Source organism: Scophthalmus maximus, chromosome 1 (genome assembly GCF_022379125.1).
Source record: "Scophthalmus maximus strain ysfricsl-2021 chromosome 1, ASM2237912v1, whole genome shotgun sequence".
Taxonomy (NCBI): Eukaryota; Metazoa; Chordata; class Actinopteri; order Pleuronectiformes; family Scophthalmidae; genus Scophthalmus; species Scophthalmus maximus.
This window is the reverse complement of record NC_061515.1, coordinates 5,170,363-5,188,253: the sequence shown is the minus strand read 5'-3', so window position 1 is coordinate 5,188,253 and position 17,891 is coordinate 5,170,363. Positions and strand designations below refer to the sequence as shown.

Sequence of the window (17,891 nt, the reverse complement as noted above, 5' to 3'; positions counted from 1 at the left end):
AAGGTCAGTCTCCAATTCAGCTCAGTCCAGCTCACAGATAAATGTCAATAAAATTGATCTTTCCATTTATTTTTTATATGTATTTTTTTTAAACTCTGCTCACATTTTCCCATCCTCCTCCCCTGGACACTTCCTTTCACTCGCTCACTCCGCTCCCCTTTTGCCTCTGTCCTTCTCTTTTCATCCTGAGCTAGATAAGCCTGCCTCGACTGCCAAGAGCACCGAGTATCACTGCTCCCCCCCCCCCCCCTCCCCCCCCCCGCCCTCGCCCCCCTCCTCCTCCTCTTATGTTCTTCTCACAGTGCGCTGAAGCCATGTCGCAATTTCTCAGGGAGTTTTGATGCCTGGATGTCTCCTGTCCGGGTCCATCTCGTCTGAGCCGCGGCGAAGGCCCTATACGATCTGAACTGCGCTGCCTCGCTGCAGGTCAGCCTTCACGGCCGATTAGTGTCGAAGCGCCACTTTGGTCACAAGTTGTCGGGAGCGCTTATCGTGAAGATCAACAGCGATCAGTCTCGCTGGTGCGCTCTCTCTTTCTCTCTTTCTCTCTCTCCCTGAGTCCTCTACATCTCCTGCCTCCTTTTCTCTCCTTTCTGTTTTCCGCCCTCTCCCCTTTTGGCATTATCCCCCTCCCCCCTCCACGTTTCGCCCCCCTTTCAAATCACCACATTTCCATCTCTGTATTATCATTGTCATCCGTACTTTCTCCCACCTTCCCCTGGCGCCGTGTGTGTTGCAGGAGAAAGAAACTGCGTTTCTTAACATTTAAAGTATTGTCTCGCTGTTATCATGGCTGCTGTTTAGGGGTTTCCACGGATGCTAAACAAACTCAATTGCTTTTTTTTTTTTTTTTTAACCACCCCTTGCACAATACATTTCTTCATGTATTTCTCTTCCTCCTCTTTTTTTCTGTTCTTTCATTTCAAAATAGGATGAATGCGATGAAACAATCACGTTGCGGTGCTGCAAGAGTTCTGTTGTTTCAAAAAGTGAACGAGCAGAGCACTTGGCAAAAGTCCTCGCTCAAAGAATAGATTAAAACAGAACCTCTTCCTTAATGATTTTGACGTGTAACTTTGAAAATACGGTGGAGACTATTGATTCATTCTCTGTCCAGTGAAAAAACCCCACCATTATTTCAGCGTATCAGCTCAGAGGAACGGCGAACTGTAATCTCTGTTTGGGGGACTGCATTGTTTCTCTATTTTTACCTTCTGACACCGTGCGCCTCCTTTTCGATCGAGCCTCCACTGAATGTTCCGGTGAGCCCACACAGTCCTGTTTACTGTTTGTCCACTTCAGCAGAGACACAGATTCAATTTGTATTTATTTGCTCTCCCCCCTCCCCCCCCCTCCCCCCCCCCAATTGTAATCCCTCCATCCTTTCGCTCCTCTCGGTGTCTCTGCGCCGTCAGGCCTCGTCTGTGGCGAGAGCGGAGACGAGTCATGTTCGGCCTGTCAGTGCGGCTGCTAGTGTCAGTATCTGGAGCTGCCGGTTGCTCTGACAGCGCTGGAGGGGCTGCTGGTCCTAGCAGAGTGCAGCCGTCACCCTGTGACACGCTCAGTGTCACCGATCCCCTCCGTCTGGTGACATGGCACACCCCCCCCCCCCCCCCCCCCCCCCCCCCCCCCCCCCCCCCCAAGTCCTCATCTTTGCCCGCCCCCCACAGCCAGTGGCCTTTTCACTACCACTCCGCAGTCAGTAAGTCAGTCACTCGCTCAGTCAGTCACTTACTGCCTCGCTGAGCAGTCTTTAGGAGGAATTGACCTACATGTGTTTTTGAAAGCTGATACCAGTAGATTTGGATTGATGACGTGAACTGTTGATATTCTGTCGTCCATCTTCAGCTTCTTCCTTTTTCAAAATATTTATAAATGAAAAATACCCCTGAAAATAATCTAACTTTGTTCTTTTCGGACTTAAGGATGCAAAGACTGAGATAGACACCCATAAACAAGGTGATTCATGGATTTGTGGATGGATGGATGGATGGATGCATAGATAGATAGATAGATAGATAGCCTCTGTGCACAGCAGGACTAAATATGTGTGTGATTTAATCTGGCCTTGGCGAGTGTGCAGCAATGACAAATGGACGCTCACCATGAAACCCCCTCATCCAAGAGACAGTATTAGTTTTTGCTTTAATTACCAGCAGCAGTAATGTTTCCTATCCATAACTGTCGGCCTGCTAGAATGCAGCCTGGCAGAGGGGTGAGGGCCTTGTCTCTTCTCTCAGTGGGCCGCCTGTCTCCTCTCTCCCCCCCAATCCGTCTATCCTCTCTCTCTCTCCCCCTCTATCTCTCTATCTCTCTCTCTCTCTCTCCCCCCCCCCCCCTCCTCCCTCCTCCCTCCCCACCTCCCTCACACCCCCTCTGCGCCTGCCGCATCTTTCATTTCAATATTTCAATATTTATGCCTCATCTGAGAAAGTTCAAAGTCACAGTAAGGAGGCATAACTTTCTCCCGCCTCCCTGCCGACAGCACAGGACCCTGCCTGGTGGACAGGCAGGGTCCCTCCCTTTCCGATGGTCATTGGTGACAGAGAGAGGAGCGGCCCGAGTCAGGGAGTTGGATACAAAGACCGACAGCCAGACCTTAACACCAACCTATATGGGTTTTTTCAGGCAGACGCATTTTATGGTATTTTGTGTTGTTATTTTTTTGGAAAAAAAGTGGAAAACGGTTGCTCAGATTAATATCAAATATTCAGGTTGAAGCCATTGTCAGTTTATGTTGATATAAACACCCTCAGCCAACATTGGCTTGCACAACATGTGAACCTCAAAGGTCCAGAGGCCTGTGCTAAGGTCCTGCGGGTGCCGGTGTTATCCGTGTCCGAGCCCATGTAAGAGCGTGCGTGTGTGCGTGCGTGCGTGCGTGCGTGCGTGCGTGCGTGCGTGCATGTGTGTGTACATTTGCCTGTGGGTCCCCTCAACCCTTTTGAAAACCCAGAGCCTGTTTTAATAAATAAAGTGTCTTGACAAGTCCGTCCTTTGCCATAAAGATCTCTGACAGCTGCCGCCTGGTAATAGATTAGCCTAATTACAGCGTCTCTGAGTTTAGATCACAACGTCACGTACTCGGCCCGTCGCTCTAACAGCCATTACATCCACTACTCTCCACTCCCCTCCTCTTAATGTAAAGTTGTTAAAAAAAAAAAAAAATGAAGAGGGAAAAAAAGAAAAGAAAAGAAGTCAAAAGGAAAAGGTCGTCCTCATTTGCATGCAAGCCTTCATTAGAATATGCTAAGGACCCGAGCCGGCGCTTTGCATGTGCAGGTGATGAATGGCCGGCGCATCGCAGAATGGGCCGAGATGGAGGCTCCGTCACCCTCATCTGCATAGCGCACTTTATTTGCTTATTTTATATATTTATTCATTTACTTTTGAGCGCTCGCTCTCCGCGATACATCTCACGTTCCGTAGATGGCGACTAGGGAGGACCTTTGCGGTTGACTCCCCCCCCCCCCCCCCCCCCCCCCCCCCTCACACCCACTTCAATAAGACGATGCTTAATTGAATGACTGCACGAGAACTTGGGCACGTTCGGATGGCTCCTACTGTAAATCGTTTGTGTTTGTGTACCACTTTATCCGTTTCAGAGAGGACCAGCGCCAAGCCATTAGGGGGAAAGAAAAAAAAAGAAGGTAGAAATTGGCTGTTTATTGAGCCGTGCTTCAACCTGTGGAACATCAGAGAGCGTCAGTGTGGTGGGTGGGAGGCCAGCAGCGCTCGTTTGAGTCAAACCTCGCGGAGTGCCTTTTTTTTTCCGTTTGCTTTTTCTTTCTATTCCTTTTTTTTTTTTGTCGAGGGTGGTGTGGGGTTTTGTGAGGTTGAGGGCGAGTTTCCAGAGAGAAACTCTTCTCTTCACTCTTCTCTGTTGTCAGGGCGGCAGATGGTGGGTGTCAAGACAACGGCAGCAATAGCCAAACAAAGACATCCTTTGTGTGTGTGTGTGTGTGTGTGTGTGTGTGTGTGTGTGCGCGCGCACACACTTTCTGAGAGATGTAGAAGTTCGCTAGCGATGAGTAGGAGGCAGCAGCAGCGTCTATAATAACACTTATACGGTGCATTGTGTAAACTGCTAAACTGTACTCTCGCGCAGTTCCTCCATGAAGTCCATTGTTTTGTGTGATTTGAGGCGGCGGACATCTCACTCTGCCTCGGAGCAAATACCGGAGCACTTGCTCCTGAGCGAGAGGAAGCGCCGTTCGAAATCCAATCGGCTGAAGAAGACGACAGATGTCACGTTTGCACCTCCTACCCACAGACCTGCGAGCTTCCCCTTCTTGCAGTCGCGCCACCTCCATCAACAGCTACGGTTCTTTTGAGCCTAATAAGTCATTCTTTGATAGCATTGCTGAATATTAGATCAGTGCCGTAGCGGTTCTATTTCCCTCCTCCGGAGTGTGACCTTAGCTGCCCTTCGCAGACGCGCGGGGATAATGAGAGCGGTAGCCGGCCGACAGACGGGCCTGACATCCCAGCTACGCCCTTCACTCAGCTGGCTGAGGAGAGATGTCAATACGGGGGCCTTATGTTTTATGGATTATCTGCTTTGGCAAAACTATAGTGAGAAAAAATACAACTCCCGCTTGTCATGTTGCTTCAGTTCCTCTTTTTAATGTGCGAGACCACTCACCAAGACAACAACGGTCGAAATCAGAGGCTGTCTTCTGTGTTTGTTTCCCTTCAATTGCTCTCTCTCTTCATCTCTCTTTCTCCCTCTGCTCGGTCTCTGCATCTCCCGATCGCTCAGGTTCCAACAGGGCGACCTGGGCGTTCTGTGATTAACCACAACCTGTTTCCTGCGCCTCATTTTGAGCAGCCATAGTTGGGGGACTTCGACACGTGTTTGCTTTTGAATTTACATCCTGGGACGCATCTTTACTAACACACTGTGGTGTGTGCATCATGGATGAAGTCTGTTATTATTAAACTTCTCCTTTTGTGTTATAACTTTAGTTTTCCGGGACTCAATTATTTATTAAGAAAATCGCTCTCTTGCCTTTTTTCTTCCTCTGTTATTCACTCCGTCTTCCTTCACCCTCTTTTTCATACATTTAATTTGTTCTCAGAGGACAAGCAGATAGACTGTACAGTAAACAGGCTGAATAAATCATGTTTGGGCTTTTTCTCCCCGCCTCACTTTTGTGTGTGTGTGTGTGTGTGTGTGTGTGTGTGTGTGTGTGTGTGTGTGTGTGTGTGTGTGTGTGTGTGTGTGTGTGTGTGTGTGTGTGTGTGTGTGTGTGTGTGTGTGTGTGTGTGTGTGTGTGTGTGTGTGTGTGTGTGTTGGTGGGGGGGGGGGGGGGGGGGGGGGGTAATCAGGGATACACTTGGATGTCATACCCAGGGGGCACAGGAGAGGCTTGCTGTTGTAAACGGACCCAAGTGCAGCCCTTTTATCCACAGTTTAATCTGCCCACTGGGGGCCAGAGAGAGGGTGGGGGGGGCTCATCACAGCGCCTGGTCCCTAAAGGAGCATGGGGGGGTGCAGAGGTGGGGACGGAGGTGAGAGGGTGGCTGGTCTCCTTCCCCTCAATTAGACTCTTTAACCGCAGACTGTGTTTTCCTATTTTAATGAACGCAGCCTTAATGGCAGTGGTCATCTGAGAATCCATCTCTGACCATCGTTCTATCATTCAGAGATAGTGAGGAAAGATGCTTTGTTTCATCTTCAATATAAAACACTTTCTTTTGCTCTTGCCTTTCAAATGAATTTCATCAATACTCTTATGTCCTTCATCTGAATATTGTGATGGTCTAAGTGCCGCATGAAAAGTGTTTCCTCCCTGTGAAGAATCCTATTCTGGCAGGCACAGACTTTTGTTTTTGTTTTTTTTAACCATAAACAATTACATTTAATGTTATTAATGGTAATATCACCACAGAACGCAAACACGTCGGGAGTATTTTATGCGGCGCATTATCTGAAGTTGTTAGGTTTAATCCAAACACACGGTCTCAATGCAAACATAAAAATGCTATCAGTCACACCCCCTCCGTCTGCGGCGTTTGGTTGTCTTAGCAGTATTATTACTTCATAAAGATGCATTCAGGGATGTACAATAATTTTGCTTAGTGCTACATTTAGTGGCAAAACCGGCTTAACAACACTGCCCTTTTTTTCTCTCTCTCCTTCTATTCATTTCCCGCTCCCCACCCTTCACCTCTTTTTTCCCAGCATACACCACACACCTGAAGAGACCTTAGGAAACATAAGGAAACCGGCATTACAAATTACTGCACATCATAGAAATTGTGCAGCAAGCTTTTTAAAATACCAGCGCTGCCAGCGAGGGCGCTTTGTAATTTATCCCTTCACGGCTGTTAGCCGCGGCGCGCAACGGTGATTTATTTGGTTTAAGAGAAGTTTTGTTTAGAGAGATAATGAGCAGGACTTCTCTTTAATGATTTAACACGGCGCAGTGGAAAAGGAGAACGGAGGGGCGGCGGGGGGGGGGGGGGGCACATATATTTTTCATATCTTTAACTGCACTGCAGAGAGGAAGGAAAAGGGAGGAAGGAGAGAGAAATGCATTAGCAGGAGAAGCTAACAGCCTTTAACAACCAGCATTTTTGATTCATTTTGTTTTTGTTGTGTAAAATGAGGCTCTCTCACCTCCTCGCAACGCCGCGGCGTTTCAGTATGTTATGCATTTCATTCAAGATGTTTTCTCAGGACACGCGCCGTCTTCGTGGCGAATACTGTTTTCCTTTCTCTCGTCTTTTTTTTCCTCCTCCTCCTATCCATAAAAGCGAATTGCGTTTGTGCTGATGCCACACAACGGGCCAGCCCTCACGAGTCCATTTTGAAAAGTGCAACTTGTGTAACTGTCTGTACCTTGTAGTCTTTTGTGCACCTCTCCTTTCATCTCGACTCTCCGAATACGGTATTATTCTTTCTGGTTCAGCATTTTTCGCGTTTCTCGCCCTCACTTAGGATTTAGATCTCAAATTAAAGCAGTTAATTAGAAAATATAATGAAGCTGAGCAGCATAATATGCAAACAGTGCGATGACGCTCCGAGCTGGGGGCTCCGCAACACCGCAACTGCCACCGGCGCATAACGATGATGATATCAATAATAGATGACTTCATCAATCGCCATTCTCTTGAAGATGGAAATGCACTGTTGGGAAGGGCCTGCATTTTTATTTTTCATTATTGTAATTTTTTTTCTCTTTTTTTGCTTCCCCTTCCTCCCTCCCTTCCCGTCCCGTCGGTTGGAAATGTCTGTTTCATCTCACATTAGGGTGTGCTCTGCATAAATGCAGGTGGAACTTGCTCTCCCTTCTAAATGATCCTTTAATGGAACAGTGTGCACTGGAGCTGGGAACTCTATGGGGCGCTGCCACTGTCGATGAGAACTTCGCCTCAATCAATCCGTCAGGCCCCATCACCTGCCTCAGCAGATGATCCAAAAACCCCTTTGGAGAGGCAAAGTGAGCTTTTTATGTACCTCCTCTAAGACTGGAGGACACACACACACACACACACACACACACACACACGTCACACAGGCAGGCACGCTCCAGCAGTGTCATCGTAAGTGAGAGGTGTCTGTTTCACTGAGCGACTTGACGTTGATCCGTCGTCAGAGAAACACTTTGCCTCCCTTTTACTTTTTATCAAGATCATCTTAGAATAGATCAAGTGCTTGCTTTGCTCTGGCACCGGGGCATGCAAAAAAAACCAACAAGATCAATTCTGATGTTTTATTTATTTATTTCTCCCCTCCCCAATATCTGTTACATTATGGGATGTTTCCATAAGCGGGCGTCTCTCGGAAGCCCGGCCAATATTGATGCGAAGTCGCCTCTCGCTTCCGTCAAACGAAGCGACAGCGCCGCAAACTGCATTTGCCTCCGCTCCCCTCCCAAGTTCACGTTCACTCCGACTTATCTCGATGCTCCATCACGATTTTTCATATTCTTTTATTTCCCTTCGTTCTCTCCCGTGGCCTTTTTCTTTCCCTGTCCTTCCATCACCATCTATCTCCTCATCTGCAAAATTTGACACCACATTTAGTTCACCCCATCTCCCGCTACAGGCCCGCTCGCTCGCGGAACATCCATTAAACTCGGCCTGTAAACTCGGCGGCGGCAAATCCCTCCTTCCCCCGTCCTTATCCTTGATGTGTGCCTGTCTGTCTCTCCGTCGCGGAGGCAGTCGCTCCATCTGTCAATAGATGTCTTATCTCCTCCACTTCTTGTTCCTGTCTGTTTATCTGTCTGTCTGACATGTCGGCAGCTGTCTCGGCGCTCCGGGGTTGCTGTCAGCCAAGTGTTGGTTTCTGTTCTTCTTGTCAGTTCACCTGCCTGTCAAAGCTTCTCAGATTAGACAAGTCAACTTACCTCCAGGTTTCCTGCTTCTGCAGGACGGGTTTATGAAAAAATAAACAAGGGAAGAAGCGCGTTGCGTTCACTCGGAACAGTGAATTATTCGTAGTTGAACATTAAATACCTGTTAAATGGTGTATATATATATATAGTACGCGAGAGCAGTATCCTACATTTATTCATATATTTATACATATATCATTGTCACATTCATTTTGCTGCATTGGTGCAATTAGGGGGGGGGGGGGGATGTCAGTGAGTGACTGAGAGCGTTGGCACTTTTCTTGCCCGCGTTTCTAAATTAAGATCATATATCTCCCAGAACTCCTCTTGGTACTTTGGTCACTCACCCCCATTTGTGTTGGGCTCAAATAAAGCTGGCAAGGCTTTGGAACTGTGGAAGACGGAGTAAAAGTAATTGAAGCACTGACACAATGGCAGGAAATAGGGAGAGAGAGGGAGGTGTGTGGCAGGAAGGGGGTCGAAAAAAGAAGAGCAGCGGAGAAATGGACAGGAAAGAGGCATCGACGAGATGAGTGGTCGGAGACGCCGAAGATGGAAGTCAAGGGAGATGGGAGGAAGCTGAGATGGCAGAGGAGAGGGGAGGGGAGGGGAGGGGTGTGCAGAGGGGAGCTACCTGCTGCTGATGGCAGTCAGAGTCAGTGAGGGATGGAGGGCGATCCAGCTGTGACATTAAAGCAGCAGGTGGAGGCCATCATTAGGACTGGCACAGGAGGCTGGATGAGCCCACACACACTCATTTCTCTGGGGCCCGGTGGACCACTGCGGAGAGCGTGCGTGTATGTATCCATGTGTGTGTGTCTGCTCAAGGAGAGCCGCAGCAATAGTCCCATAACTTCAGAGCCCCCCCCCCCCCCCCCCCCCCCCCCCCCCCCCCCCCCCCCCCCCCTTTCATCTTTCCCCCACGGAACCACTCAACTTCCCCCAGGTTTTTCGGATGCTTCGCCTGGCGAGGGTTGAGTGGTTCCTGCATCTGGTGGCTCTCTCGCAAATGGCTTTTCAGTTGCCTTTTTAACCATTTACAATACAGACGCGTGTTCTGCCTCAGCTTCATTTTTCACCTTATTGCTTTCCCTACTTGTATGATGTGTTTGCGTTGCGGTGGCACACAGCAGGCGGCGGACTACGCGTCCAATCGGTTTCGAAGGGAAATAAAGAAATTGTGCCAATTGCTGCCCCTCAACTTTTGTCTTCTACCACCAACACGGATTATGTGCGTTGCCTTTGTCCACCTTCTCTTTGTTTGGCTGTTTATTGTAATGTCTTGTGGAATTTTTTTTTTAGTTCTGGTAAGACATTTTGTTGAACAGTGTATTACAACGCATTCAACTTTTAGAGGTTAAAATGACAGACTGGCAAGGACGAGTCACGCACACACTGATGTGTTGCTGTGTCCATGGATTGTAATCTTTTTTTCGGGGCATTTCACACGCCATGCCATTCTTCTACCTGACGCCATCTGCTATGTTTTTTTTTCAAGGCGGGGATGAGTGCAGAGATGTCAGAATCGAGCGAAAGTCCGCGGCGCATTTGTCCTCTTTAACCTCTCAAGGTTGACTGTCAAAACGTGACAAAATAAAACGGCTGAAACAAGTAACTCAAGAAAAAAGTATGTCATGTCTGACCTGGCTCCATCCCAGCATGCCTTGTCGTGCACAGCTCTCCGGAACGTGTGTGTGTGTTTGGTGTTTGTGTGTGTGTGATTTGAGGGTTGGTGGGCTACGGTACATCTGAGCAGCGTGTTGCTCCAGGCTTGTTCTTAGATCTCCCATCCCTTCCGGACCTGTAGATGGGCCCATCCAGGAACACCATTAGGCAAATGAAGTTGTTTGTATCAAATATTGACATGTTATCTCTTCATCGTCAGGCGGCGGGAGGGGAGAGAGAGAGAGAGAGAGAGAGAGAGAGAGATTATAACTGTGGGTAATTGAGCCGTGTCTCCCCTGCTTATCGGTAAAGCTCCGGCACGTCACGGACCTAACGAGCTGTGGCGCGCCGATTAGTCTGAAGGGAAAGTCGAACGCGAAACAGCAGAGCCTGCGTCGTTCCTTTTCTGTCTTTCTTTTTTCTTTCTTTCTTTCGTTTTTTTTCTTCATATCTGCAATGGATATTATGAGCCTCCCTGGAGGGCTGAGGCACAGCCTTATTAGTTCAATTCATGGGGGGGAAGTGAATTGATATGGATGAATGGCATGTTAAAGTATCCCTTTGTTACAATAACCATCAAGGCTGATGGTTCGGGCTGATGATGCAGCCCAAGGCAGCAGGACGACAAGCTGAGGCCTTGACCTGTGTGGCAGAGGATGCACACACACCGAGGGCAGGGGGCTGATTACACACTGCCTTAAACAAATGGATTTGCCCCTTTAACATTTAGATAGGGGATCTCTCTGTGTGTATGTGTGTGTGTGTGTGTGTGTGTGTGTGTGTGTGTGTGTGTGTGTGTGTGTGTGTGTGTGTGTGTGTGTGTGTGTGTGTGTGTGTGTGTGTGTGTGTGTGTGTGTGTGTGTGTGTGTGTGTGTGTGTGTGTGCGAGCGCGCTACCTGCATTTTATCTCAACAATATCTGAAATAGTAGCTTGTGCGTATTAAATAATCACGTGGGGAATATGTTATTAAACGTGTTAGTATCACCCATCAGTGTGCTGTTATTTGGGGTTATGAGTGTTGTTATTGTGCATCTCTGTGAAAATTACCACCTAGTTGTGTGTGTGTGTGTGTGTGTGTGTGTGTGTGTGTGTGTGTGTGTGTGTGTGTGTGTGTGTGTGTGTGTGTGTGTGTGTGTGTGTGTGTGTGTGTGTGTGTGTGTGTGTGTGTGTGTGTGTGTGTGTGTGTGTGTGTGTGTGTGTGTGTGTGTGTGTGTGTGCGCGCCAGGTGGCTCCACAGGGTATTACCCATCTTACACTCGTGCCACTCTGAGAATAATCCAGTGAAAAAAAAAAATAGGCGAGATGAGAATCTCACAACATGCCAGTTTGATTTGTACCCCTTACTATCAAAGAAAGCTAATTAAAATCATATTTTGCATATGTCTTGTCTTTCATGCACATATGCAAATTGCCCCTGTTGCCTTTCAGCACTCTGTAATTAGGTTTATGAAGGACAGCTGTAATACATAATTAACAGAAATGTTTGCAAGCTTTTTTTTTTTTTTTTTTTCCTCCCGACGTCTAAACACGACGACTGAAACAAGCACGTGTGGGGTGTTGCAAGGCTGCGCTTTTCTCTCAGATATATTGATTCATTCCTTTCCCCCCCATCCACCCTCTCAGAAATATCTTAATTATGCTCTTTGTTTATTTATAGATGATGCCGTCAGTCAGAGGCGCTTCCAGGGGGCCGGGGAAGCTCCGCATTTTTGATCTCTCCAGTCTCCCCTGATTGGAGTATACACGATTTTAGTCATCGCTCGCTCCCAGTTTAACTCCGAGGCAACATTCGGGGACGGGTGGATGGATTGAGTTAGAGAGGACTGAGGAAATGCAGAGTGATGATAACGAGGCAAAACAGTGGAACGTTTGAATATTTATGCGGTGGTGTTAGTTAACATCGGCCTCAGGGGCCTCGGTGACGGACGGGACTCTGGGGCCATGACGGGATGGAGGACACAGCCTGTGTGTGTGTGTGTGTGTCTGTGTGTCTGTGTGTGTGTGTGTGTGTGTGTGTGTCCAGACGTTGGCAGGGGGGTTTGAGGCAGATAGCTGACATAGCGACATAAATGGTGAAATAATTATGCTTTTCATGATAGACTGAAGTGAAGCGACAGAAAGGCAGAGACAGGCTTGCCAGAGAGGAAAACAGAATAATGATCTAGATGGAAGAAGGAAAAGTGAAAAGAAAAGAAAGGCATGGCAGGGAAAAGCACAGAGGAGGAACCCGAGTGTGTGCAGCGACAGTGCCAACCACATGACTGTCGGTTCAACTCCCTCAGCCTCTTTCATGTAGCTCCATCCTCAGCTCTCAGATGTGGTCATTGTCTCTCCGTCGCACAATAATGGGAAGTGATGGGTGCTAAATGAAAAGGCCAGGGGATGAAAACACTGGTGAAGCAGCTTGGATGTCGGAGTAGTTATTCTTGTCATCCGTTCATTATGTTTTCATATGCTGTTTAGGAGACACGGTAAACCCAGGGCCCTCGACAAGAGTCAGGACACTGTGGTCGCTGTCGCGCGATCGCAACCTGGTATTTTTGCCTGTGTGCGTGCGGCTACGTCGACTGTAGATCCACGTGCACACGGATCTTTGCACGCGTGAATATTTGTGTGACACGTTGATGTACAACATGTGGCACTCTTTGCTCACATTCCCTCTCCATACTGTCCGACCAAAAAGGTGCTAGTTAAACAAAAAAACAAAACCAAACCCAGACTTTACACTCTTGTGGTTTTCTGTCTCCGGTCTGTCATCAATTAACAGAACAATAGTTATTCCACCAAAACCCTGTTCATGGCTGCTTACTGCACATTTGCTTTTCTTAAAACTCCGTGTCAGACGACAGGTCAAGTAATGTACGAAAAACGGATGGATTCGTGCTCTGATGTTAGAACTGTTGCAACGTGTACAGCAGTGTGAGAAAATAGAAGACGAGCAGCAGACACTCCCTCGTATTACTGTGAAATGCACATTTCAGGAAAAATGGAGGGGCATCCAAAACAAAGAAACCACGTCTTTCGGTTTTTAAAACTAATTGCTGAAAACAATGATGAGCACAATAAAAAGTTTATGACCAGACAGTTCTCTTGTCTCGCGTTTTCTCAATACACGTGATTGCAGAATTTATCGACCAGCATCTGTCATTTTCTTTAAAATCTTTTCATTGATGCATATTGTGAACCACAGTGCTGCAATTTAGATAGTTTGCATCCATGCTGACTCTTCAAAATATCCTCAAACCTGCTGCATCCCTATCCCTGCCATGCAGTGTGATTTGCACGGCACAGTTCGAGCGCGCTCCCTGGCTAACTCTTGTCCTTTGTCTGTGTTTTTTTTGTAGATGGGCCTTCGTAATGAAGAAGCACCTCAGCACCCACCTGCTGGGAAAACATGGAGTCGGGCAGCGTAAAGAGAGGTATAGATTTCACACAAACGTGTCCTAATCTGCTTTTTCAATGGTGTTTCTCTTTGGTAGAATCCATAGTGTTATTTTTTGCAGGTCATGCAAAAGAGAGAGCCACGACAGAGCACGTTTCTGACTTTTACTCAGAAAGTCTGGTCAGTGAAATGATTTCTAGCACACTTACGAAAGGGAGAATTAGATTCCGATCTGTTGCCGTGTCCTGGATCCTGACTGTCAACTGTCTCAGCTTTTTCTTCTTCAGGAGAACTAAAGTGATACAGATACAGCAGGCAATTAATTCTTGATTTTCGAAGATGATTTGACTCCTCCAGCCCCGACGGACGTCTGCGAGCTTTTAAAGCAAACAGTCCTCACTAGTTAAGTTTGGAGTTATATTTAACTTGTGATCCTCCCTTTTCCCCTAATGAGTTAAATGGCTTTCAGTCATTCTGTCTGTCTCGCTCTCTTGCTTACATTCCCCTTTTTCCTGTCAAACTTTATCTGGCTCCCTCCCTCATCTTACTTGCGGCTCTCCCTCTTGAATTAAGGATGAATGATGTTTCTTTTAGCATTTTTTTTTTGTCTGCGCATGTGAGCGTGTGTTCCTGTGTATGCGTAATGTCTCCCGCTTGGCCCTGTCTATCAGAGGCAGAGCCCCGCTGTCAGTGCTCGTGTATGTGTAAATGTGCATATGTGTGCAGAAAAGAAAGATGAGGAGATGAAGTTGTGAAGCCCCCCCCCCCCTCCCCTCCCTCCCGCCCTGACAAGCCAAAACGAGACGCTAAACACCTCTCAATCTGTCAAGCGCGCCTCCAAAATAGAAACAGACCCCGCTTTTTCATTACTCCGCAACCAAATTGATACTTTTGACAACATGTGGTATTAAATATGACAAGTGGCCTCAGATATGGAAGTGAGCGGCCCGACCAGATGCCTCTCCATCTTGCAGACATTATCAGCTAAATTCCTACTGTCAGCTGTTCGTCTCGATTAGATGAAAACAAATCTCATATCCTCAAATGCTTAAAGCCTCTGTTTCATCCACAGTTTGGCTGTTGTAGCCTTTATTTATTTATTCCGAGTGAAGGATAGCTGACAGAGCTCCATACAATTCTAACACAAGACTATAAGTCATACATGGGAGCGTGACTATAATTCATACTCCCATGCTCCCATACGAGTATGTGTTTGCCTGTGACCTCACCTGTGCAACCAAAGTCCTGCAGTTTGCCACTAAGGCGACTGACCCGGGACTCGAACTGATGACTTTCAGGGCCAAGGGAGGAAGGAAATACAACAGCAGTAGAAACTTTTGTTGGCTGTTCGCCTCATTAAAGATCCTTTTTTTTTCTCTCTTTGAGACCAGATGCTTCTCCTGTTATCAGTGGATTAAACATTGTTTACTGTCTAAAAACGGTTAAGAACGAAGTATAAGATTGAGAAATACGGTCGTATCGCTACTTAAATCCTTGTCTGCACAAGATCCAAGGGCAGCTGAAGACCAGCGTCTGCCTTTAGTTTGCCACTGGTCCCTTGTCGGCTACACTCTGCATATGCCTCCTGTTTCTAATACCACTTGTACTCTGTCGTGTGATTCCGATTTTTATTGCAAGATGAATAGCATCTGATTACACTGCATTACATCTTGTTTTGCAAGTTTGTTGTTTATTACTAAGCTCGAAAACAAAGCCAGTGGGGTTTAGACAGAGGTTGTACAACTAGACAATGGATGGAAACCTTCCTTTGTTTTGAGACTGATTAACTTCATTCACTTCAAACATTATTGATATCGACTAGTTCTGTTTTAGCTGAAGCCAGTGAAAGCACCAGTTCAATTAGTCAAAATAAATTAGATGAAGAATCCTTTATTGTCAAAGTATGTGTACAGACACAGGGATCTGACACCTGTATTACACACATTATAGAAAAAGCTGGTGGGTTAGGTGCCTTGCTCAATGCCACTGCAGCCATGAATGTTGTGGGAGGGGGAAGTGTTCTTTAGTCCCTCCTCCCACTCTCATTTCTTCCTGCTGGTACGGGCCCACTTCCCCGAGGCCACGGCTGCCACCAAGTCGTCCTCACAACTGGGGACGTTTTTTGACGCCATCTGTGACGACACTTCATTCGACCAGTTAGTTAAAAATTCTGCATCTCTGACAGCATCAAACTCTCAAAGACGTTTTGTGCTCGAGGCTTTTGTAACAGAAAGTGGCAAAACAGCCAAGGTCATAGAGGAGACACACACACATACGCACACACATGTACAGTAAATACACTCGACATGAATGGAGCTATAAGGTCTGTGTGTTACTTGATAGTGTTTAGCTCAGTGTGTGTTCAGTCACTCTGCTCTGCCTTTATGCCACACATCATCATTACATCATACACACACACCATACCGTATGTGAAGACACTGCATGAATATGTACACATTACACATGTACAGTTTTCATACTGTTACATTTATGCACAACCACTGTGAAAAGAAAATTCTTGAACATATTGTTTTGTCTTTCTTTTCATTGCATTCATTCCTGCACATTTAAGCACACACACACACACACACACTCTTGCATGCGCACCGAGATGGAGGACGGCCACAAGGTTCGTTCTATTTAAACCTGTAAAACACGGTGTCATCATTTTTCTGACAGTCCTGCAGACAGAATTTATCTCATCATTAATTAACCATCATATTTCCAACACAGTGCAGCTTAATTAGCACAAGGTCAGTGGGGAGGGCTTATTAAGTGGAACAAATTTGGGCGAGTGTAAGAGGGGAGGCAGAGGACGGAGGAAAGAAAAAGAAGGAGAAAAGACAGAGAGAGAGAGAGAGAGGAGGGATGACAAAGAGATAGACAGAAAGGTGAGAAGAAAGAAAGAATGGAAAAGGGGAGGAAGTGTGTGTGTGTGTGTGTGTGTGTGTGTGTGTGTGTGTGTGTGTGTGTGTGTGTGTGTGTGTGTGTGTGTGTGTGTGTGTGTGTGTGTGTGTGTGTGTGTGTGTGTGTGTGTGTGTGTGTGTGTGTGTGTGTGTGTGTGTGTGTGTGTGTGTGTGTGTGTGTGTGTGTGTGTGTTTGGGTGGTTTGGTCCGACATGACAGTGCTGGTTCAGTGATTGATAACTGCACTGGTTTTGAAAGCCTAGAACTGGAGACTTGGATGGTAGCTGAGGGAGGACAAGAGAGAGAGAAAGGAGGGGGGAAAGTGTGTGTGTGTGTGTGGGGCGGGGGGGGGATCTGAACCAGCAACTGGGGACCGTGGGGGTGGGTTTAGAGGCGATGGGGGCTGTTGGGGGGAGCCAATTGCAAACATATGCTGGCTGGCAGGCGGTGGAGAGATGGATTGCGGTGGGACAGTGTCAGAGAGGCAGTTTCATCACCATCTCTGCGGCCCTGTTCACCTGGTATTTTTAGAACGCTGGGGAGATCTGTTAGTCAAAGGAAGAGAGGAGGAGGAGGAAACCTGACTACCCGTAGGTAACACCGGGCTCCATTTATCCAAATCCGTCTAGGGGGCCTCAAACGCCAAGTCATTTTGGTTGGGTATCTGTGGGGAGGATAGAATCCCACCAATATGAGCTTCAGAAGGCTGATGGCACTAATGTTTTTTTGGTACAACAATTCTATTTTATTTGATTGGCTTCAACCTGAGGAAATCTGCCCCCATTTGACCTGTCCAAAGTTGTTGAAGGCACTGGGCAACTGCATTGTATTGCCCAATCCCTCAGGGAAAAAAAGAAAAAAAAAGAATAGTCCACCCTTTGGCTAAGTAAAAAAACACACCATGAAAGTAAAGAGAGAACTGACAATATATGGTAAACATAACAGTGTGGTGAAAATAAAAAAAGTTACCCAGCCTACACATGCTGTGGCAAGTGAAGTCAAATGCAGCACTTCCCTTTGGTCACAGACCCGGAAATTTTCTTGTCATGCGGAATCTACTCTTAGTATGTGTTTCATTGTCGAAGGAAAACCACAGAAACACATCTTGTATTTAAGTATGATTCCTTTCACATGTTTGGATCCATAACTTTATGTCGTTCAATCCCAGCATCTCACTTTAATGCCCTTCCCATGAATGGGCGTCGCGGGGCGTGATGGTCGACACTGGTCAGATCTGACTTTGAATAAAAGGCTAATATTAGCCCGAGTGTATGTCGTTCTAACCCCCTGCGGGGGACGAGGAGGGAGAGGGATCGGAGGGGAGGATGGGTGGGATGACAGACTCCCAACTATCTGACAGGTTCTGGGTGAGAGAGAGGGAGAGAGCAAGAGAGGAAGGGATGAAGAAAAAGAGAGAAGGGGGGGGGGAGAGGGCGAGAGCTGAACTGTTGTAAAGTGACACAACTGGGTCTTCGTCTCAGTCACACCACCACTCCTCACTGCAGGCACCGAGCGGAGACGAGGGCTTTTTGTCCTTTTGTCTGCCTGTGTGTGTGTGTGTGTGTGTGTGTGTGTGTGTGTGTGTGTGT

The 17,891-nt window shown here is 47.2% G+C and overlaps 1 protein-coding gene across 3 annotated transcripts in view; it reads left to right on the top strand.

Annotated features, from left to right (window-relative positions):
- The window catches only part of znf407 (zinc finger protein 407), a 147,347-nt gene that overhangs the window by 53,800 nt on the left and 75,656 nt on the right, over window positions 1–17,891 (top strand). For all 3 annotated transcript variants that reach the window (XM_047332836.1, XM_047332837.1, XM_047332835.1), the window contains exon 5: window positions 13,359–13,433. In XM_047332836.1, coding sequence (XP_047188792.1) covers window positions 13,359–13,433 — 75 coding nt within the window. The remainder of the gene's footprint in view (window positions 1–13,358; window positions 13,434–17,891) is intronic.